General features: G+C 37.2%; 1 protein-coding gene across 7 annotated transcripts in view; it reads right to left on the bottom strand.

Annotated features, from left to right (window-relative positions):
• The window catches only part of sorcs2 (sortilin-related VPS10 domain containing receptor 2), a 168,650-nt gene extending 144,457 nt beyond the window's left edge, over nt 1-24,193 (bottom strand). For 5 of the 7 annotated variants that reach the window (XM_057345148.1, XM_057345166.1, XM_057345157.1 and 2 more), the window contains exon 1: nt 23,727-24,192. In XM_057345148.1, coding sequence (XP_057201131.1) covers nt 23,727-24,071 — 345 coding nt within the window. In that variant the 5' untranslated portion in view covers nt 24,072-24,192. Of the gene's footprint in view, nt 1-23,726 lie in introns of all 7 variants that reach the window. The other 2 variants (XM_057345141.1, XM_057345175.1) reach the window with 2 other exon arrangements.
• Nucleotides 24,194-25,168: the final 975 nt, after the last annotated feature.

Raw genomic sequence — 25,168 nt, 5'->3', positions numbered from 1 at the left:
CAATCAAAAGACATATTTAATATGATACCGTTTCTCAGATTTGACATTCATAACTTTTAGAATAAAATGATGAGAAGGAAATCCCAAACCCACCACTTGCTTTCTACCTCTACTGTCAAACAAAAACACATACACACAATGAATTACTTCGAGTATGAATATATGAATAAAATGGCAGCTATTATCTCCCACTGTGGACATGACAAAAATGGTCCAAACTGATGAAAAAAGACTCGGCTAGCAATGCATAGAAATCAGAAATGTAAATATTAAATACAATAACATAACATACAACAACAACAGTAAAATGTTTAACTTCTTTCTTTAAAAAAAAACAAGAGCGTGGTTATCATTCAGTATAGCTCTTTTAAAAAGTCTATTTTAAATGCATATTTTATGATTGTTAATACTTAAAGTTTCCATAGATACTTGTGACATGATTATTCTATGTGAAACAAAATTCTTCTAATATTGACAGTTCAGATGGGATACAACTTTGCCAAAACAAATCAGAGTGTTGAGAGGGGGGTGTTGGTGAGACTATGGAACATCTGACTGTTACATTGCAGCCTGTATTTCTATACTGTTAAGATTCTAAAAGGAAAAGAAAAGTTCAGGAAAAAAATTAAGATCTTGTTTCACTTATTTTAAGACAGACACAAGCTGGTAAAATGAAAAGCTGAAGGTTTGGAAAAATATTTAAATGATGAAATCACACATAATAAAATACGATACACTGTACAGTACATGGCACCGGACATTAATAGGTGGGTTAGCCAAGCAAGACAAAGTCCTGAATTATTCTCAGTTTCTTGCAAAAGAGCCTTATGGCTGAACACGCTGGTCTCTGTGTGTGTGTAACAATGATATATAATATGCAGGTATTTACCAAAAGTCTGCAAGTTTCACAAAAATAAATTCATAAACATTCACATGTCACTAGCTAAAAGGGAGATTTTTGGATAAAACGTTGTAAATGAAAATTCTGTCATTATTTATTCACCTTCGAGTTCGAGATCTGTATAAATTTCTTTGTTCTGATGAACACAGAGAAATACATTTGGAAGAATGCTTAAAACCAAACAGATCTTGTCCCCCATTGACTCCCATAGTAGGAAAAATTACTTTATCCTTTTTTTTGTTCTGTTGAACACAGAAGACGACATTTTGAAGAATGTAGGACAGCAAACAGTTCTGGGGCACTATTGACTACCATTGTATTTTTTATACTATGGTAGTCAATGGGGGGCAAAATCTGTCTGGTTATAAGCATTCTTCCAAATATCTTTCTCTGTGTTCATCAGAACAAAGAAATTTATACAGATTTGGAACAACTCGAATGAGTAAATTATGACAGAATTTTCATTTTTGGGTGAAGTATCCCTTTAATTAGGCTGTGGTCCATCAGCTACTTGACATTTAGCAGACAGGTCAACCTATTAAGCATCCTAGAAAAATACATAAATGGGTCATGGGTCAACAAAGCTGACTAAAGGACAAAAAGAATGCATTCTTCAATACAGAAGAATTGTCAATTTTTTCATGTGTGGCTTTCGTAGTTATTAGAGAAGCATACTGTATTTTAGCATATGGTCTACTGAGATCTGATTTTACTTTTAGGCTTGAAGTCTGAACCTGCGGCTAAGCACACGCGTTTCTTTGTAGCTCTAAAACAGGATCTGACACTTGCTGCCAGGTACAGCTCAGTCTCAACAGTCTAACATCAATGAACAGGTTGTTAGAATATACCTGCCTCCAGGAATCCCTGCCTGAAGAACAAAACTTTAAAAGATGCCTGAAATTAAACATCATGAGGTTTTTAATCTCTAACATCGCATAATGGCATAAATTACATCACCGATGAACCAAAGCACAAATGTCTTTGCTGTAATTAGAATATACTTCACAAATTTAGCCATTAAGATTTCTTTTGTGTGTATAAAATATTTTAAGTAACTTGTTACTTGTTGTAATTAACACCACAAGACAGGTCAAGTTAAATAAAGTTAGCCTCAGATGTTAATTTTTAGGTGAGGTTGCCTCTAATAACAATCTTCGAGTCCCACGACAAGGCTCTAATAGACCTACTCAACACAGAATGTAATCCACATTAATCTTAGAACCAGCAACTTCACTGCTCTTATAAGACTTTTAATGGCAGACTGCTAAAAACTATTTCGAATCTTTTTTTTTACATTTTACAAATTAAAATGAACAAAATACAGAAGCTCAAATGCTATTTACAACAGTTCAGATTGCAGCCGATAGAGAGAGAGAGAAAGTGGGGCGAGAGACTGCTTGAAATCTAAGCAGTCTGTTTCTGACCCTTGTCTCAATGCTTGCTATCAAAGGTGACATTCATAGCGCTAATCAACAGCTGCCTTATCTATTATAGCCACATGGCACACGTGTGTGTGTGTGTGTTGGGTAAGGTTAATCCTTAATCATACGAGAAGACACCCAGCGAGAGGGAGAGGGAGTGAAAGAATGTCTTGATTTCAACAGTAGATTATTAGAAGGACTTTTTAAAGGGGGGATTTAACGCTGTTTCATGCATTCTGACTTCTTTATGTTAAACGTGCTGGCTTCTCATGCTTAACATGGTCAACTTGACAAAAAATGAGTTGGACGTATTACTTAGTATTTCTGTGCTCGATACACTCTCCCAAGGTTCATATAGGTTTCGGAAAGTTTTTTTTCGGACATGAAAAACCGTTCCTGTTTCTTAGTCCTTTTTTGGGCAATTCTCCCGGAAAAGCACGCCCACGGCAAGTCGACAGAAATAGCCCGCCCACGCGTCAACCAACTAGAGATAGGAAGACCCGCCTACCATCAAGATTGCCTGCGCTGCGTTAAGATTGGCTGCACTGTGGGCCTGCAGCTGCAGCTCGTTACTTTTGCATAGTGAGTGAGAGAAGTTGAGCTGTGTTTGTTTGTTCACAGCATCTCAATGCTGGATGTTATATAAACGGTGGATATAATGCTGGATTTGCTAGATGGAGTGGTCCCAGCTCTAAAAGATGCAGGACAACTGCACGCGGTAAGTGAAACTAAGTCATATGTCTGTGTTTTGTTGGCAATCGGCGCGTACATGCATAATGTAAACAAGATAAACTTGGACGGTTTCTCAGACAGGGTTTAAGACTAGTCCCAGACTAATTTAAATGTTAGAGGTGTCTTGATCGAAAACAATTTGCACTGTATTTGCTAAATATATCAGTGCAATTGTTTTGTCTGGAGATGCACACCAGTAATGTTTTTTATAAGGTACGTTTTTTTAAACTACTTAAATATCCTAATTTAACTAAAGCCTAGTCCTGGTTTAAGATAATCCCTGTCCGGGAAACTGCCCTATAGTGAATCAAAACAGTTATGCAGGGATAATGCGATGATGTATATTGTTGTGCTCGTGATTTAGTTCCTTCCCCCGCACACCCCCAGGATGTCGTATGTTTTCGGAAATAATCGAACAACTGTATCTATCTTTTATAAATGTGATCAAACTAAATACTCTTCAAGTTCAACCGGACCTTTAACTCTTTCCCTGCCAGCCTTTTTTTTAAATTGCCAGTCAGCGTCAGCATTTTTGAACATTTTCACTAAAATGTAATGGCTCACAGTACATCTTCTGTATAGAATATATGGACAAATAATATATCAAATGAAAGAACAGTGTCTCTGCTTTAAAAACAAAAGAAGCCGTATTCTTCTATCTTCATTTGTTAGTTTTTATCACCTCTTAAATATGGGTACGGTTTCTTAAAAAATGCATAATTAGCTTTTTTGTTAAAGACTCCGCCCAGATTAGATTAAAAATTATTAAAAACAGATCAAATATTTACCCCCAAAACAGATCAAATATATATGTTCTTTCCAAAGATGTGTAACAGCGCCACCTGCAGTACAACAGTACAAACACTGATTGCCGTAATAACTAGTCTTTAGCGGGGAACCGTTGGATTTTAAATGACGGACTCGTCAATGGCGGGGAAAGATTTAACAGTTGCTGTGTGAGAAGGTAAAGTTTACTGCTGCCCAGCATCTCTCTCATTGGATTACCTGTTTAATACCTTCACCTCTGAAGACACACTAATCCATGGCACACCGCCACACATTCACATATAAAAGATGTCTAAACCGGGGTCTGGAATGACATTCCCAGTTTGGATTTTTGTTCCAGTTCACACATTCCGGCTCTATGTGGAATTAAAAGAGAAACATTTGTCTAATGAAACTAAGTGCTTGCTTGCAGGTTTGCATAATTTACAAAATATATATGTGTAAGCAGGGCTCGAACTTTGGACTTCTCATATCCTCACTTATTATATTATATTTTATTTATATCCAAACAATACATGCACATACTGTATTTAGTACATTACAACTACAGTATGTTGTTTCTGTATGTTTGTTTGGCCCTGGGGGCTGGGGAAAGTTCACAATGCTAATTTAAGGTGCAATTCCTCACGTTTTTGTTCCTTAGCAAATGAATTACTGACTGTTAATTAGCTCCATACACCTGGCTGTATGGCTGCGCCACGGGCAGTGAGTAATTAAGCTCAAGTGATAGTAATGAAGTAAGTTATTGGGCCTTAAATAGCTCAGTGACACAGAAGAAAGACCTCAATTCAAGCAAAACTACACCTGATCATAACTAACCAATCTCATTCCCCTGACTGATAAACACACACACACGCACGCACGCACACACACACACACACACACACACACACACACACACACACACACACAAGCACATCCTCGTGGTGATGTGGTGACTAAACAAATGGAAAACCTTGATTTGCTTATGTGCAGATATCAAAATGAATATAGTGGCTACAAGAAAAACATACATCACACTTTCCTATAAACTAAACACATTGATGTGTGATGAACAGCTGTTTCTGATGTTTTCAATCACAGTGCCAAGCGTGTGACCATCCGAAAGCCAGATGTGTTCTAATAGCTGTTATTATATTTATTCAGTTTCCACAATAACAGATCTTTGTCTAGGATTGTTTCATCATGTTCCTCAATTTATATTTTCTCAGCCTACCTCTGGCTGTCTTCATATTCTGGTTTTATAGAATTTGTACCTGTTTTTCTGGCAAACCGCAGATGATTAAACCGCTTACCCATTGACATGCATGGGATGATATACCTTCACATTTGCAGACTCCTCGGGTATTCACAAGACCATGCAATCACAATGACAACCAATCAGAATTCAACTCAACCCTGAATGCCAACCCGCACAACAGACTCTGAGCGAGCACTATTCTTACTCCTGTATTTCTGATGTCTGCCGCTTATGCCCGTAAGTTTCTGAGGGGAATACACAATAGGAAGACAAAATAAGAGTTCAGGGTTTGGATTATTAGCATGTACAGTTTGCAATGCTAGTAGATGTTTTTCTCTCCGCTGTTTTTCACCTTGCAAATCAGGATAGTCGCTAATGAAGGATTTGGGGATGTGCACGATCATGAAGTAGGGCTCAGGTGATTGGCTCAAAAAAAAGATGGCACGACGCAGGCTACATTGGGGGAAGACGTCGGCCAGCAACTGCCGTTGAGATTAATGGCGACATTAACAATTGGCTATCTCCAGGCATTATAGACCTTGCAAGACACACAATGTGTCTTATGTGGTTCTGTAAACTATTCTCAAAACAAATACTGAAAATACAAATACTACAAGTATAAATACTGACCATGGAGATCAACAGGAGACAGAGAATGATTTTATACATGTTTTTTTCAATATTAGATTACATTTTTTATATTAGATTTTATGAAATGGAATGAAATAACAACTCATGGCATAGTTTACTATTAAAACTTTGTATTTTTTACCAGTTTAGATGAAGTTAGTACAGATCTCTCCTTAAAATGAATGGCAAAAAACAGCAACAATGTAATAAAATGTTCTTGTAATAAAAATGTATTTTTGGTACCAGGAAAAACATACACCTACATACACCTGGCTGAGTTCTATTCATTTTATCCAGAAATATTCACAGTAAATAGTGGATGAATAAAATTTTTCAAAAGCTTTTTTGTTGTTTAGAAATCTCTACATATTTAGCCGTGTTTGACGTCAAAGACTAGGCTATTCTTAGCCAGAAAGGTGCCTGGCATTTCATGGAGATTCACACTCGATCCACAGCCAATTTGGAAATGCTTTGTATTCTGAAAGTTTCCCTTTACAGACATGTTAGTGGCATAGCGACAAATAAAATGTATGAGCCCAGATCTGTTTGTGAGGCATTGTCAAACTTCTTTAACAGAGCAAAATCTGTTAGCTTTGCTTAACACAAAATTCTACCTTACAGTATCAGCCAATGTGATTTTGGTCCAGTCGCTTAAGCCCATGAGCCTTATAATGACACATTGTCTTACCACAAAAATTCATTGTAGATGGAGGAGGGTCGGGCGCATTAGGCAATGTGCCAAAGGTGTTACCATCCAAAGGAATTACGTCTCTTAAAAGGGGCATTTAGTGTTCATTTGGCAAGACTAGATCAAAATTCCTGCTCACACAGTCCTGGCAAACCACACTGACCCTCAATATGAGTGCTCACGATCCATTTCCCTCTCTCATCAAGAGCAATGCTCCATGAAATCTGAAAGGGTGCTGATGGAGTGTCCTCAGTTACCTGCCCAGGTGCTATCAACGCAGGACCGCTTCTGGTGACCCTGGGGTCAGGCACACTAATTACGGTGTTGCTGGGTTGGCTCATGGTTGTATACACACAAGGGCCTATAAAAGAAGCCAAGCTATATATACATCATATATATAGAGACATCACCGCTAAAAAGCTCAAGTTAATAAACAACCATCTATGTTCAACAAACTGTGGCATATTGTGTTGACTTTACCCGAATGAGTATGCAGACTTTTTTGGAGGGTGGCGGTTGTAGTCAGAACATCTCAGCGCTTTTAAGTCATTCACCTTGGTCTGACCCTGAGAGTTGACCTCTCTCCCCACTTGAAGACTGACCCGACCCTGAGAGTTGACCTCTCTCCCCACTTGAAGACTGACCCTGCTAAAGCAATCCAACCGGATCAAATATCAGTCCAAGAAATACCTACAGCTGGTAAACTGTGCAGACAAGTTGTGCTGCGTATTCAGCATTTACAAACAATATTGCTATAAATAGCTGTTATTTATGCTGCGCTGGCCTGAAGTTAACAATTTATTATATATTTAATTTTTATTCATTCATATTAATATTTTATTGGATATTAATTGTATTAAATTAATGTAAATCTACTCAACAGTTGTAGGTTTTTTGTGGAGGTCTACCGGAAGTTAAGTTTGGGCCACATAACATTTGTTTAGGTTGTTGCCGCTGAAACAGTCTATATTTATATGTATATCAAAATGCACACATACATGTACAGTATACAAAGCAAATATTCACAAATTTATAAAATATATATATGCATATAATATACAACCATTTATATTTAAATAACATTTATATGATGTATAAATATAAATATATACTACACATAAATAGGCTATATACATATATACATATATGTATATGTATATATATATATATACAGTATATATATATAAACATAAATATACATGCCACACACACAAATTATAGAAATAAATCGCGATTAATCATTTTGACAGCACTAATCTGTAACTTTTGCCTCTTTTTGACCATGTTTGTTTAAAACCTAAAATACCAATTAATCACGATTAAACGATTTGACAGCACTATTACAGATTTAAACTCAAATTTAAATACACAATTTTATATTTTTTATGATTTATATTAATTTCATATTGTTTATGTATTCTATAAAAACAAAAAAGGCCTGATAATACACTGTTAGTATATTCACAATATAGCCTCACCTCTCATACTTGATGTCTTAAAAAGAAGTTTTCCACAGCCTTGTCTCATATTCCTTTCGCATGAGATTGCTCATTTCCCTACAGAGCAATTCATTCAAAGTTGAACTGACCAAGCACAATTAGTGACCTCATCACATCATTTAGAAACACATTTAACAGCCTGGAAACAGGATACACTGCAAATGTCCAAATTGTACAAGATTGCGCTTTTGATTATCAATTCAAAGACGTAATGCCAAGAGCAGTTGTTAAGTGTTTTCCAGAAATGAGCGCTTTGATTGGACAGTGTGAGTTAAGATCTCACCCTTTAATCCTGGCTTTGTGCCCATCCATTAATGACTCTTGGCATCAGATAAATCCACTTCATCGATACTTCAACAAGTCTAGATAACTAGTGGAGTGGAGCACTAGAGGTTCCTCTAGCATCATTATTGTAATACAATACACATACTAATTTTAACCTTACGCTCTCTCATACGTAGTAAGCGCTCAAAACAACAACCTTTTTCTAATATATTTAAAGGAAACGTCTTATCCAAAATGTGTCTGAGTGAAACATTTATTCTCATTTATTCTGGAGGAAGTTGCTAGACTTCTGATTTAGCTCGATGAGCCAAACAGATGCAATTCATTTACACGATGCTTCTGTGCTGTTCCACACAGTTTGGAAATAAAAAGTCTGGCAACCCTCACAAACAAAGAAAAGGGTTTTCATTACCATTGTTAACGGAACAAGCAACAATTTGGTGATGCGTTCAAATGAACAGAATGCTAATGTGGCATAGTAAATATGCACATAAACAGGGTGTTAAAGACAGTTCATTAGGGAGTTCATTTAATGGGGATTTTAAATCATAAAAATCTATAATAATGGGGCTAAACCAACAATTATAATGAACTGAAGTGCAAAAGTGTGACCACAAAAAAATATATAAAAAAAGCAAATCTAAGTAGATGCGACACAATGGGTCTGTTCAGTCTGAAAGTGATTATTTTATATACTTAACCCTCCGACACGGCACATTGATTTTAAATGTTGTATCTCATCAGTGTTTTCTCTAGTCAGTTTTTTATTCATTTCCACATGCCGCTGCTATAAAGATTAGAGTTGGGAAGAAAAAAAATCAATATCTCAAGGTATTGCACTGTTTTGCACCAAACACGGCAAGTGTGTGAGAAGGCAGAAACATACGGTGACATTAGATCACAGCATACTCTTCCAAAATGAATTTTTTTGAAAACTTTAAAAGATACAATTAAGAACATAAGTCACAAGTTATATTGTCAGGTCCCTGCTGATTCATTCCTCCTAGTAAATATTCAGTCCACAATCAAATGGTAAAAATGTCCAGCGCAGTCCATCCTATTACTGAATGAAATTAATACAAATGTGGGTTAAGATGCGCACACACACATACAAAAGACAAAGGAAATGCATAAATATTTCCAAACACAGGACCATAATGCACAAAAAATGCAAATAGAAAAATGGAAAATCCAATTTAAAATAAAGGGATACACTGTAAAACTTTGCTGTAGTTTTGCAGCAGGTTTGCAAGTAAAATGAAAATTCTGTCTTCATTTACTCACCCTCAGATTGTTTCAAACCTACTTTATTCTGATGAACACAAAGAAAGATATTTGGAAGAATGTTAGCAATTTTCAGTTCTGGGACATTATCCACTACCATAGTAGAAAAAAATATTGTAATTTTTTTGTTCTGTTGAACACATAATGATATACTTTGAAGAACTTAAGAAAAACAAACTGTTCGGGGCACCTTTGACTACCGTTTAATTTTTCCTATGGTAGTCAATGATGTCCCAGAACTGAAAATTGCTAACATTCTTCCAAATGTCTTTCTCTGTGTTCATCAGAACCAGAGCCATTGAGAGAGAGAGTTCTGCCAACGGAAGTCCAAAACGCTGGAGCGTCACGTGATTCATGGAGCCTTCAGATAGTTCCAGGAAGTTATGTTTTCTCTTTAAATGCTTTATTTCTTTCATTTTTTTATTCATTAAATGGCTTTCGTCTTTAAATGGGTTAGAAGTTTACCTCAGTTGGTCTGTTTAGTCGCAGCTCCATGCGTTACTAGTAACTTCCAGGAACTATTGAGAGCCTCTATTGCTGTGAAAAAACTGTTCCATTGGAGTCAACGAAGCTGACGAGACTCTCTCTCTCAATGGCTCTGATCAGAACAAAGTCATTTATACAGGTATGAAATTACATGAGTAAATGAAGACAAATTTTTCATTTTTTGGTGAACTATCCATTTAAATAAGCCGGTATAGACATTCAAAAACGCATACATACAAACAAACAAGCGCTGATATACAAGATTGCCAAATCAACATGAGAAGTCACTTTTCTTCTAAGAGAATCAAACCAAGTCACTGCTGAAAGCTTATGAGAAGAATGCTGGCCTATGGGTAACCATTCTCAGTGACCAGCCTTGTCCCAAATCCAAGGTGGGGTTCACGGGTCATGAGTTTGCACATCTGACTGTAACCGCGGTGATGTGGTAAACCATTGGGAATTTGATTACACGAGCGCTCAGCTCCACTTAAGACTTGGAACATCACTGTGATCATGGGTTCAGGGTGGAGGAAAAGAGAGAGAAAGATTGAAGGAAGATTACAGCCAATTCAGTGCAGCAAAGAGAAAGAGAGAGATTTACCATAAATTCCACTGCCTAAAGGAAAGCGGAAAAAGAATATTTAAGGACTTTTGTGTCTCTCCCCAGACTGTTGTAGCAAAATCAAGAGAGGGATTTCAAAAGCATATTAGAAAGAGGGAGAGAAAGAATGGTAAATAAGAGAACTGGAGGGAGAGAGACTGTAAGTGTGTGTGTGCAAGATTGAAAAAAAATAGAATAGCTGAAGGGAAAGAGGTCTCAGTCATCTTTCCAGACCAGAAAATGACTGAGGTCAACATTCAGTCAAAAAAGCAGAATCCATGGAGTTGAAAGACGATTGGAAGAAGGAGATGCAAATAAAGAAAGAAAGAAAGAAACAAACACCACCACCCACATAAAAATACGATAGCGTTTGTTATAGTAAACTGTAGCATACTGTAGTACACTATAGTATATTTTAATTAACTACATACTAAAATATTTAGGAATTTTACTTCAGTTTCCTATAGTAAATACTAAAGTTTTTTTTTCATGTGGGCAGTTACCAAAATCTAAAAGTTGTGAAACGGAAAGAAAAATTGTATTGAAACATGAAACAGAAAATGTAAGAAAACTAGTCTAAACAAATCGTGTCAAAAATTGACACCGGCAAAATAAAGAACAATTGATTTAGCAAGCAAGGAAGAAAGATGAATGGGTGTGAATGAGACTGAAGATTAGCTGAGAATGAGATGAAGAATGAGAAAGAGGGACAAACAACTACAGAGAACAAGAGGAAGAGAAAAATGTCTCCCTGTGCTATACTGCAGTGGAATCAGTCAGGCGAAGACAGAAATATAGAGAGCTGGGGCTTTTGTCCAGCTTCTAGCAGAGGAGAATAGAAATCAGCCTTGAGCAGCACACACACAACATTCCTCATACGCTGTTGAATGGTTAATTTGTAATAGTGTTCTTTGGCTGGAATTAGACTTAGTGGGATATTTGTCTTTATTTTATGCTTAATTCAGCTGCATGTATTTACAAGATTTTTCTGTTGTCAAGATATTTCTGTAATTCTTAGTCATGTACTACAGGCATCAGGTCAAACAGAGCTTGATAAGTAAGATAAAGAAGAGAAGAGGATTTACGGTTATGGTTAACATGCTATAATTCTAGCGCAGATCGAGCTACTTTTTAAAAATCATGCTTACATATTTGTCTGAAAAATAATATATTACACAGGTCTTGCTGTGAGCCATGCAATAAACCTCTCATAGGTCATTCAGTTGCATTTCATTATCAGATAAGCTGCCTCTCTTGTGCATGTCCATTTCACAGGTAAAACTGGTTCCCCAGAAACACGTCGAGTTACATTTCATTGTCTGAAGTATCAAAGAGGGACAATCTCTCAAAAGCGGGTGGAAACATACAAGCTAACTACAACAAATGGCAAAGAACCATATAAAGCAGTTCATGAGCTCTGATATGTTTTATCATTTGATTTTTTATTTGTTAACAAACATTTCCATCTGAGGTTTGCAGGAGTCTAAATACAGTACCTGGCAAGTGTACCGATCAATTTTCAGTGGGTGATCTTGACCCAACTGCAGCATGCCAAGCACAAGAGACATGTTCTTAGTCACAGATGGAAGGAAATCAGTGATGCCAACAGAAAAAAAATCTGAAAAGATCAGTCTTTCTTCAAGCACTGAGTCAGTGAATGCTTAGCCTTATGTTGTCTGATGCTTATATTCAGATACAGTGTGATAAAACAATAAGTATAGAAGTAACAACTGCATAATGAATTTCAAGTCAAATTAAATTGAGTGGATTTTGTTGACGTTCATGTCCTTAAAGCCACAGTATGTAAATTTCGCAACTAGAGGTGACATATTCAAAACGATAACAAAGGTGCAGCTTGATAGTGCGGTGAAAGAGCTTTGAATGAACCCGAGGATGTTACGCTGGATACACACGAGACATCAGCGTCAACGCTAAACGAAGGGCGTGTCTGGAGCGTGGCCTACGCGATCGTCATCGTGACAACAGACAGTCAAATTGTTCTCCGGTCTTGCATAAACGCAATTGGCTAGTGCCTGCACTAGGTTATAAGGCGATCTTATTGGCTGACGCCTGCGTTGGCGCTTGAAAAGTTGAGAAATGTTCAACTTCTTGCCACAAGCAATGCCAGTGAAGCGACGCTGACGGACCCACAATTCAGTTCGGCAACGCATGACGTCACCCATTCAAAGTAAATGAGAAGCGTTTACCCTCTATTCAGAAATGTTGACGCTGACTGTGTGAATCCAGCGTTAGGGAGGAGGGATGTTAAACTGAATAATTTCTCTATATTTAAACATTGTTGGAATGGAAACATTTGGGAAAATATGCTAGTGCACTGTGAAAAATCTTACATACTATATCTTTATAGTAATTTCTTAGATGTTTTATTTAATAAAGAAATTAATTTCTGTAGAAATGTTCATGCTGCTTTTCATGAAAGTGAATTGTGACTGAGAGCGATTTTCTCTTTTTCACAGAATTTTTTGGAAGGTTTTGGAACAACATGAGGGCACGTTAACAAAATTATTTTTAAAATATATAAAAAAATAAATAATTGAATAAAATAATTATTATTTATCAATGAACTATTTCTTTACTGTATTCACCCGTCAATACAATGCAACTCTGACATATCTGACAATTTACTGTCAATTGAAATGTATAAATGGATGGACATTCATCTGTTTTTCTTTCAGCAGTGTCTGTCACACACAGATAAATCTTTTAAAAATGCATCTTCTTTTCGTACAAGATGAGAGAAAGGCTATAAAGTTGCCAGAGGGACTTTAATTTTGCTCATGCTGTGTTTGGCAGCATAAGAGAAGCCGATGCACGAGTGAGTGACTGCTTGAATAGCAAAGTCAATCAAAAAAATTAACTGTCGCTGCTGTTGGTTTTACTTAACCCATCCTTGTTCACAGTACATAAAGAATGCAAGTAACTGAATTAACAACGTAAGTTAACTGTTATTTATACTACAAATTTAGATCTGTCAGCTTTACTTAACAAGTGTATGACTGGTCAACTTAACATTGTTGAGTAGAACGCAAAATTGTTGCGTTTACTTAATATAAACAAGTTAATTCAACATGACTGGTTGAGGGGGATTTTCAGTTCCCAGCATGCTTTGCGTAAGACTGCATTTAGGCAGTAAATTTCGAAATTTAGTGTTATTTTAAGTGTTTTTCAGTCAAGAAAAAAGACTTGTTTGTGCTTAATGTTCATTTATCTTTGAGGTTAAAAGAGTTTGTTGTATTTTTTTAGTTTTAGGGTTACCATTGTTTAGAAGAGTGGTACATATGCTTAGGCTGTGAGAGGTTAAAGCGCCCATGATGTCTATTGCATCATTCAATGAGCTTTAACTGAGCTAATGCCAGTACTGAGATGCCTCTCATCTGATTTGCTCATTGTGTTTTGACTTACATGCGGTAAATCTGTATGTTTATGTATTACAACAAAAAGTACCATTGAGAAGGATAAATATTGAGTTCAATTAACTTAAAATTACTGGAATGGTTTGGATTTACTCAAAAAAGTTTTGTCAACATTACTTAAATTAATTTTGTTCATACAACTAAAGTGTTATTTGTTCAAATTACCTAATATTGTTGGGTGGAACCTCTTGACGCAGCTTTTTTAAGTAAATTCAACAAATCAATTTTTAGAGTGCACGGCACATATGTATTAATAATTCAAACTATCTGTAACTGTAACAACAGCAGCTTTGGAGAATTATGGCCATCAAGAGGCTACGATTCGACAGCACTGCCAGACAAAGATAGATATGACCTCAAAATGCACTAAATTGTTACAGTCCGTTTTTAGATTTGACTCTCTCAGGCTGAAGCTAAGCAGAAAAGAAAAGCAGTTGCAAAATGTTCAGTAATAAACCAAGCACGGCAGTAATAGGAAAACCCCTCAGGGGTCGGAGGAGAGAAAGTCAGCCAGTTAGAATCTTGTCCTTCTTTTCTCTTGATTGAATTACTCATGTCATATTCCCTGTCAGCTCTGTGCATTGTAGCTATATATAAATGGGTCTGCTTCAGAGAGAGGAAAGAGGCAGTGGATCCGTGACCAGCAGCTCTCTTTACCACAACCCAACAACTGATCAAGACAAGAGATTATACAAGCAAACCCAAAGCCTCCCTCTTCAGTCATCCTCAATCTGAGCTGAGTTTTACAAATCCTTTGTGGAAGTGAGCGTCGAATTCAAAGCTAAGAAAAGCTGAGGCTGACGGAGGAGAAAGAGAGAGAGCAGCACACGAGCAGTGCGAATTCCAAAAAACAGACTTCACACACACCCACACACGCTAAAAATACATTTGTATAAACACACACGTAACATTAATAAAAACATTTATATGAATTGGCTGCAAAAGCAAGAATTCTAAACAATCTAAATAAAATGTAAAATTAGTGAATTATATAAGCCATTAAAGATGAACTAAGGACAAAAATAGCAATTGGTGGATGGAGTAAAGTCACCGTGCTGGGTGGCTGTTAGGGGGCAGGTCTGTCGGATTCACATGAATAGACAGACAGACAGAAACAGACAGACAGAGAGCGAGCGAGCGAGAGAGAGTGTGACTCATATAGTCCATTAGATTCACATACACACAAACACACACACACACACACACACACACACACACACACACACACACACACACACACACACACAGTGACACGAGTCCCCATGTGTTGGTGTGTATTCAGGTTTAGGTCCCCACCGGGATATACAAACATGAACGCACACACACACACACACACACACACAAGATCTGCAGGTGTTTATCACATTTATACTGTTTTACCATACAACTACGACCGCCACATTTACCGAGATGCATGCATACAATAGCACATTTCAATATGCTGTAACTAAGGCTTGAGTACATAAGCCATATGGCTGTGCTATTATGGTTCATAATGGTATGGCATACAGGCATGCGTGTGTGCGTTTCAGGGTTCTGACCTCTCTGTGCAGGCAGCTGGTCACTGGTATTTTTGCCATCATCCCGTTCCATGTGTTCCCTCCCTGTATGATTAATACGCAACCACGGTCACATAAACTAAACCAAAATCAAGTCAATCACATATTCATAAGGAAATTCAATTTCCTTTTCGCTGGTCTATAATCCACTTCCCCCATACATGAGTCTGCATGAGTCCAATAGACTGGATCTTAAATTAAAATGTGGGCGCTTATACGTGGGTGAATAAATCTTCCAACACAATGTGCTGACAGATAAAACATTGGATAATTGATTTTGGTGAAGTGGCGGGAACTAAAGGAATGATGAAAGAAAACCACGACTGAAATGGAGCACTGATATGAGGTTTTTAATGACCAATGGTGATATCAATATCTAGAGATGAGGGTGACAGATGGCTGAAATATACACAATTTCATGAGAATTAAGGAGATCTACACAATTATTTGACACAATATTTGTAATATTTGTAAAATCTTGGAAATGACGCACTGGTGATCCACCAAATAGGCGTTATGGGAACATGCTGCTGCTCACAAAATTCTAGGCGAAACAGTGACAATTATTTACAAGACATTAAAAAGAGCTTTGATAGAAGGTTTGTAAGGAAATATTAATCCCTGGACTTTCCAACGTTTGCCAGATTAGCAGCTTTAAATCATTAAATAAGGCTTGTTTGAGATCAACATATTCAAAACCTTGTTTGATGCAGATAAATAAATAAATTAAGACATTTATTTATTAAAAATAAATTAGACATCAACAAAGAATTGTATAAGTAAATGATGCCTATATGTCTACTAGATCTACCGTGTACAGAGAAGCTAAGCGTTGTGAGTGCGTTCTGATGAACTGATAATGTGAATCATGTTTAAGCCATCTACAAAGAGGAATGGCAGAACATTTCCGAAAGCAGTTCAAGCTATCCACCAGTCGGATAACAAGAGATATGATGACTATGATCAGCTGTAATTATGTATTTGTTCCAGTTAGGCAGACAATAGCTGTTAATTGATTTTAATCAGAATAGTTTAACCTTTTTCTTATCATATATACGTACAAGTCCTTGCTTAGAGTACAGACATCCTGTTTGTCTTTCAAAAGAGGGGAGACAAAGAGAGAGTGAAAATGACTGTAACAAAAAGAAAGGCCAAGACGTCAGAATGTGCACTTTCACTGAAAAGGTGAGTTGAAAGGTCACAGGAAGCAATGCTTCATGGGATGCACAATATACGAGACAGTCCTCGCTGCAGAACACGACACCCAGGGTGCGTGGTTTGATCCAAATCGGACTCCTCCCACTTTATATACTTACACCGTGTCTACACCGGACGCGTCGAGATGCGAAGCGTCACACGGCTTGGTCTAATGGGATTGTTGCACAGCACCATGCATATCCGGTGTGGACAAAATTAAAAAGTATAATGGGTTCAAATGATTACTATTGTCTCTTGTCGCGCCGCATCCGGTGTAGACACGGTGTTAGCCGCAATTTGGAGAGTTAAGTTGCAAACCTTGGTCGCCAATGTTTGCTCTAATCAATGTAATCATAATGTAGTGTACGCCTGTAAGTAATGATCACAGTTAAATATGTTAACCCAAACCCTTACCCTAAACCTAAATCTAATAAAAAAATGAAATAAATAAAGTTTGTTTTCAGCAAGTTTGTTTGTCTGTCAAATTAATAACTTTAGTTACTACTTAATGTGGAAATGGTAGAGCAACAACATGAGTATGACGTCTCCACCAATCGATCATTCAAGATGCAGTGGGAGGAGACTGGATCCAGTGTCGACGAATCACAATGCAATGGGAGGAGTCTGGATCTGGATCCAACCTTGCCCACTGGATTTCGCGTTCTGCAGTGAGGAGCAACTGCAATATATTGCCAATGAGTAACACACATCTTCGGAATGTCTGAAGATCTGTACAACAGTGTGCAGATTACCAGATGTCTCAATCAAGTGACAGTGTTTGTTCACAAAGGAAAGTAACAGTTTTGATATAAATACGCCCAATTCAAGTTTAAACTATTTAGTCACTATGCATAAATCTTTAGTGTAGCCCGCCCATGTGAGCTTTAACAAGTTTATAAATCGAGCATGAAGATTTGCTTAGTGTTAAAAAATGCTATGTTTATTTTTACTATAAGGCATTTCATGACTGACATTCTTTAGGTGAATTTATAAGGTCATCCTGACAGACCAGAACGGTCCCAATAATCTCAGTGCCTCAGTAATTAAACTGATAGAGATCATAGAGTCTTCATCATAGTATCTGTCAGTCCTACTGAAAATTACACATGAAAAATCTCTTACATTTGTGCGTGTGTGAGCTGCAGGTTAGAAAGTCATTAGGCGATACGAATAGACTTCATTAAAGCATGGTCACACCCATTAAGAGGAAATATGCGCGCGCGAGAGAGAGAGAGAGAGAGAGAGAGAGAGAGAGAGAGAGAGAGAGAGAGAGAATATGAAATACAATAAGCACATCAACATATTGTATATGACAAATGATTTTACTTTCAATTACAGCTTACCATTTAGGGTTTAAATGCAATAAGGGACCAATAAGGATCACATTAGCATTGATTCTAGTCTGCAGTTAAAACTGTGCTGCTGAAATTGAAAGGAGTAGTTCACTTCAAAATTGGCCCATATTGACTTTCCATAGTTGTTTTTATTCCTACTATAGAAAGTCAATAGGGCCAAATTTTTAAGTGAACGACTCCTTGAAGCTTTAGAAACAAGAGCAAAGAAACACACAACTTTTACATTCATACTTGTGTATTGTTGCAAGAAAACAAGAAAAGAGATCATGTTTGACTGCAGCAGACACAGAAAAGAACAGAAAATGTCCTTGGCATTTACGCTAGAAGTGTATTTCGTATCTGGAATAATTTATTCAGCATCATTGAATTTATATTTAACAGAATGCAAGGAAACCCTTTCACCAAAGCCTTTTCAAGTACTCATTCACTGCCCTTTACCCACATCCCCAACTTAATTGTTTGTGAAACCTTAAGCTAGAAGGATGTTTCAGGTTAACCTGCAGCGTGTGGCCAAAATGATCAGGAGGCGAGTAGGTGTGTGTGGCATGAGAAACAGAACAAGGGAAATCAAATGTTTTTGAATCAAGAGAGCACAAATCAGCTACTCTGAACTTTTGCCTGTTTTCATACATCAAACCTCATTCAAGTCACAATGTCCAATCCAGGCCTATCAGAACAACATTTGTCTTATTTGTTTCTTTCAAACATCAAGGTCAGGGTCTATGTCTGTGATACAGTGAACCTTTGTGGGTTTTATTGACCATTGAGTGAGTCCTGGTATGTTTTATTTTATTAACCATCAAGGACAAGATTCATGCTTTTGAAACCAAAGGTCAACAATCTGCCCTGTGGTTGTCACAAACTTGACTAAGCACCATAAAAAGGCATTAAAAGATGCCACAATGACACGCTGTATAGTCTATACACTGTACAGTTTGTGGATAAAATTATCAAATCTGTCTTTAAACATACACTCCTGCAGGCTAGCTTGACCCAATACATGCATAAACAAAACCTCATTTCACATCACATCTCGTAACACACTATCAATGGCATCAAACATATGGTCTTAATTTTAAAAGACAATTGTAAATAATGAAAACATTTTTCAACTTTAACTGAACTTTTCCTTTAAAGGAACTCCAATGTATGGTTTTTAGAGGATCTATTGTCAGAAATGCAATATAATAAACATATATAGTGTATAATGACCTTACAGAATGAAGCGTTATGTTTTTATTACCTTAGAATGAGCTATTTCTATCTACATACACCGCAGGTCCAATTAAATTGAATTCACCATGTTGTTTCTACAGTAGCCCTAAAAGGACAAACTGCTCTACAGAGCGCATTTCGTAAATACGTTATCTCATTTGGGAAATAAGCGAAAACGTGATGACATATTAATCCTCTCTCACCCTCCGTAGTGCTGGAGTGAGCTGTTGGTTGCAATTCGCAACCTCACCACTAGATGCCACTAAAATCTCCACATTGCTCCTTTAATAGTGCTACTGCAGAAAAAACATGAGCTGCAGATCTTAAACCAAAGCATGAAAATACACTCTGCATGCTACACATGAATTCCCAGCCTGGTTTGGCTCTCCAGATTCTGATGAGGTCTCCCAGGAAACAAAGGAAGAAATCCTCATTGGGAACGGAAGGGATCAAGCCCACAAATAAGTCTCTAATAAGTTGGGCTAATAGAAGAGGAAATACAGAAAAAACTCCAAGTCTTGCTTTTGAAAATAGCTTAACCACATAAGGCATGCCAGTAATTAGCAGTCAAAAAAGACGAGAATTGGAAAAGTGAATTTTGGAGATAAAAAGTGGATGGAAAACCCTTTTTTTCCGCAGCACCACATGTTGGCTAGCCAAATCTGATTCATTGCGAAACAGCTATTTAGAAACAACTAAGGGAAGATTAATTTAGACAGACAAGACAAATCATCTCAAGGGCTCACTTCACATGTGCAAACAATTTGCCCGTGTAATAGGAGGGACCAAATTAATGGTCTGTTAAGAATATGAACAACAAATGCCTCTTTTATGAAATAAACCTTTCAGAGAACTTGACAATGAGAAAAACGAATACAGACAGTATATGGCCCGGTTTCACAGACAAGGCTTAGCTTAAGCCAGGACTAGACCTTAGTGAAATTAGGATATGTAAGGCACTTTTATAAAAATGCTTTAGAAAAGAAAATTACTGGTTTGCATTTTGAGAAAAAACAATGGCACTGACATGTTTTAAGATATGTCAGGGCAAGTTATTTTCAGTTAAAACAGGTCAAACATTCATTTTAGTCTGGGACTAGTCTTAAATCTTGTCTGTGAAACCGGGCATATGTGTATTAACAACCTTTTTTTATCCCCATGTCTCCTCAAATTCCCAATTTACATCCAAAGAATTACATGCAATTTCATGCAAACAGTACATGGCTTGAGTCCATGTTTTTGCTTGGACACAACTAGGGTCTTCTTGATTATGTTTGTATATGCATTCAACTTTTTGTATGTGGTGTATTAACATACTAAAACAATAGAGTAGTAACCTAGCTGATGACAAAAACAAATCTGCCATCTAACAAAAAGTCCAGAAATGCTTTACAAAACTACATCATTTATAGAACAGAAAGACAGATCACTTTGGAGAGCTTGCATAAAAAGTTTTGTTATATGGCATAAAAGGCCAAAGTTTGTATAGAATCTGATGTGTAAGAGCTCTGCACTGAGTGAGGAGAAGGTTAAGTAGATGATGAGTAGATTCAGTGTGTATGTAAATGAGTGTAGAGAGCCATTCAGTAGAAACTAAGCTTCTGAAATGCCTGCCCTTTACAATAGCTGATCTCTCTGGCTTTAACTGAACACAACATAACCTGAATCCTGCAAGTCTTGAAAGAGGCTTGTAGCTAATGAAAACACTTCAGAGACAAAAATGTTGTAGGACTACTTGAGTGACTCGTGTTCCTGTAGCACATTTTATAACTGGAATAAGTCACTTTGGATAAAGCATTTACCAAATGCATAAATGTAAATGGCTAAATGTCAAAAGTCGGGGCATAACTGGTACAGTGTCCAGATGCTAATAATTCATTGCTGATGCAAAAAGATCAAGAATTTATTTTTGTTAAATCTTATCAAATATGACTCAAATTAGTAGTCCTTATTTTCCACATCAACGCTGATACATTGGCAACAAATTATTTTCATGCCTTTTTCTCGTTATGTGATTCCTCCATCAAAATATTTCAATTTTATTCCCGCAATTACTCCTTTAATCGCCTTTACACATTTGATCTCCTAATTTTAAATTTTACACTTTAATCTGGTAATGCTTTAACTTTAATCTCATAATGCAACAGCTTTGTTCTCGAAACCCTAATATGGCTCTAAAATCAGCATATTAAATAGTATCTATATGACAAGCTACTATCTAAATTAAAATAAAAAAAAAACGTACTGACTGGAAAATATGATGACTAGAAAATGATGACTCAAGACAAATAGTGTAGACTACAGCACATGGTGGCGGTGTCTCTAGACACATCATTTATCAGATTTGCTATAGGCATGAGGGCAAGAGAACAACTTGCACAGCTAAACGAGAGATTTAGTGCCTTTTCTACCACTCACTATCTCTCTCTCTCTCTCCCTCTCTCTCTCTCTCTCTCTAATATAGATTATTTTTCCGTTTCTCTCTCTATATGTATACAGTACATATATATATATATATAGTATCTCAAATTTCTGTCATTCTCTAAATAGACACCACTCTCAGCAGGAAAGCAGACAATGCTGCAAACGCTCAATAAACAGAGAAAAGCCTGATAGTAGATACTTGTCATCAAAGGTGCAGGAGGGCCAAATAAAACTAAATTATCTTGCTCCCCAGAGAAAGTCAAGGAGAAGAAAGAGCTCAGATGTTGAAATTATGTTTGGAGTCTAGTCTCTAGTAGCAGAGCCTTTAGGAATTGACAGAAGTTGGTACTAGAACTAATTAAGTATTCCTTCTCCTTTAACACAACAAATACAGCAAATTAAATGTTAGACACTCTCTTTCTCTGTGACTTTTTCAATTAAAACTTGAATTGTAACAAGACAGATATATACACAACCTTCATTATAAAACTACAAAGGCATGAAGCTATTTTAAAAACCTCTGTCTACAGTGAACACTAGGCCCGGTTTCACAGACAAGGCTTAAGGCTAGAATAAAATGAATGTGTGACCTGTCTTAACTGAATATAGCTTACCTAGAAATATCTTAAAATATATCAGTGCCATTGTTTCGTCTCGAGATGCACATCAGTAATGTTTTCTTCTAAGGCATTTAATATCTTAAGACATAAATATCTTAATTCAACTAAGGCATAGTCCTGGTTTAAGCTAACCTGTGTCTGTGAAACCGGGCCATAGTGTTTTTCTTCAATTACAGCAGGTGTGTATGAATGTGTAAACATGCCTTTGTGTGCAATAGTTCCATGTAGGTCAGTGGAGTGAATTTTTGAGGGAAAACATGACTGACCTCAATAATTATAGTATACGTAATGAGTTTAGTAAAGATGAATTTCAGAAGACATCCAAAAATATTGTGCCACATAACCACATTCGCAAGCTTTTAAAAAGCTGCACAATTATCCATTGGGTGTCTATTGGTTGCTTAGCTTAATTGAGGTTACAGCTCTCCAAGCCACAGGACATCTGACATAAAAGCCAGCACTTGCATAATTCACACAGTTCCTGCCTCATTGCCAAAGAGATGCAGCCCTCTGAGGTCCTTAAGTAATTAAAAGCTGCAATGGGACCACAGTGCACAGACTCTTACATCTTCAAATTCTAACTCGCAAATATTGCTTTGTGATTACAAAATAGAAATCACAAGTCATCAGGATGTTGTGTGGAATGGCAAAAAAACTAAATATTAGTTTTAAAATTATTAAACCACATGAGAAAGATAAAAGATCAAATAAAAACTGAAGCAGAGAGTTTAAAACATGTATTAAAGATAATTAAAGTGCTTTTATTTTACATTTGACCATGAGTTGTTTTCGAAGGCTTGCGAATGAGTGATGTCTCCTCTAGATACAATTCATCAAACTATCACAAAGACAAGCGTGGGTTTGTTCGGTGCGCGTTGCTCTCCCTCAAAGGGGCATTCTCGGTTAACTCTCAAAATGTACTATTAAATAACTAGCAGTACATTTGGTGACATAATGCTTTTATAACAAGAACGGTCAAGCTTCTGAATTCGTGTGATCCAGACAAGCTTCTTGCTTCAGTGAACTTTTGTCAGGCAGGTGCGTGAAGATGGACAGATACGCGCCGGATCAGCTGTCATTCTGGCTTACGTTACAGGAACACTAAAAGGAAACCATTCGATAGCCTACTCAGTTTTTGTTTTGTGGGATAATGACAGCTGAGTATGCGTGCGTTATGCACTTACCTGCGGTCTAAACACCTGCTTCCTACCAACCTATTGTGGTACATCTCTTGTGCTTATGCTTTAGTCCTAAATAGATTCGTGTATGTTTGCGCGAAGCATTTGACAGGATCAACAACTAAACAACAACTCTCCGTCGTATCAGTTTTCGGGGCAGGAGCGCAATTACAACAAAAGGGAGCACTTACACTGCTATTTTCACCCGTCCAGTGAACCATCGCCTGGTTGTGGGTGGCATCCCCTTTAAGGACGAAAGAGCTGCTGAGTAGAGAGAGTTTCTCCGGAGTCGATCCCCTCCGGACTCGGGGAACTCCGCCCGGGTCCCCACTGTAATCTCCGCGGCTGGGCGCTGGGATAAGCGGTTCATCTATGCCGATGACATGCCCACCGTGGCTGTCAAGCTCTAGGTCCCGTTCGGTTCTCCGGTTTATAACGCCGCTGTGACATGAAATCGGTCCGCTCAGTGACATCCACGCGAAAGCGATAAACACAGCTGGGTACAAGTGCGCAAAAACTGCCACGACGCGCGCCATGATGAGCGCCTTGATTTAACACTGTCAAAGCGAGTGCGATGCGAGCGAAAGGTGGAATACTCTAATGTAAGAGAGAAAGGGACAGAGACGAGAGAGAGAGAGAGAGAGAGAGAGAGAGAGAGAGGGGTGGAGAGGGTGGGGAACCGGAGCGAGAAACAGCGCTCATGTGCTGTGTATAATAGACAGACAGAGGGGGCGATCACTCGTATTCGCCTGCCACCTAGTGACACTTGTTACGAATTAAAACTAGTTTGTTTGTAGTCTTCCTCTTTATAAAAAGACCAATGGCAAAAGTTTATAAATAATAATAATAAAACTACTCAGCAATTAAACATAGTGGACTTAAATTATAGAACTGAGTAAAGTGTAAAGACATTTTGTGTCCATTGTCTGTTGTATAAAGAGCTCAGTCCTCAAAATCTGTCTTTGTGTTCCACATAAAAAATAAACAGGATTTGGATACATATACATACATATTAACATATCAAGTAAATGACTTCAACATCATATAACATCAATACAGTGATTTGATACTGAGAAAAAATAACGGCTTACATTAAAAAAAAATTAAAACCACTATTCTATAACATGGACACGCTCAAACAAACACGTAGAGACCACTGTAAATTAAAACAGTAGATGAACAAGATGGCTTGCCACAAATAAATAGTAAAATAAATAGCACACCACAAACTCAGCTTTACATTAAGCTGAGTTTACTATGGTTACTATGACATTAATCACGAGAAAAGCAACATTAGCAATATACAACTCTGGCCAGGTAAACTAACAACTGACTAACTAATCTCTCTGCTTCCTGTTTCCCATATATGGGTTGCCTTGGGAACATGCAAAATGATTGACAGGCAGCATCTTGACACATTCAGATAATAAGACACATCCACCTGCAGGGACATACCTGACAGGAGTTTACAACCCATAATGGCAGGTCGGCAGTCTCAAACACCTTCCGAAAAATGTCAAGTAACTTTATAAAAATAAATACAGAAAACAAGGTATCAAACACAGATGAGTCATTGGTGAAGCTTTTTAGTGATATCTACTTGACTTATTATAAAAACCTCAGTTTAAAAGGT

This window comes from Triplophysa rosa, linkage group LG1 (genome assembly GCF_024868665.1).
Source record: "Triplophysa rosa linkage group LG1, Trosa_1v2, whole genome shotgun sequence".
In the NCBI taxonomy this organism is placed as follows: Eukaryota; Metazoa; Chordata; class Actinopteri; order Cypriniformes; family Nemacheilidae; genus Triplophysa; species Triplophysa rosa.
Note: the sequence above shows the minus strand (reverse complement) of the source record. Positions and strands in the feature narration are given on the sequence as shown.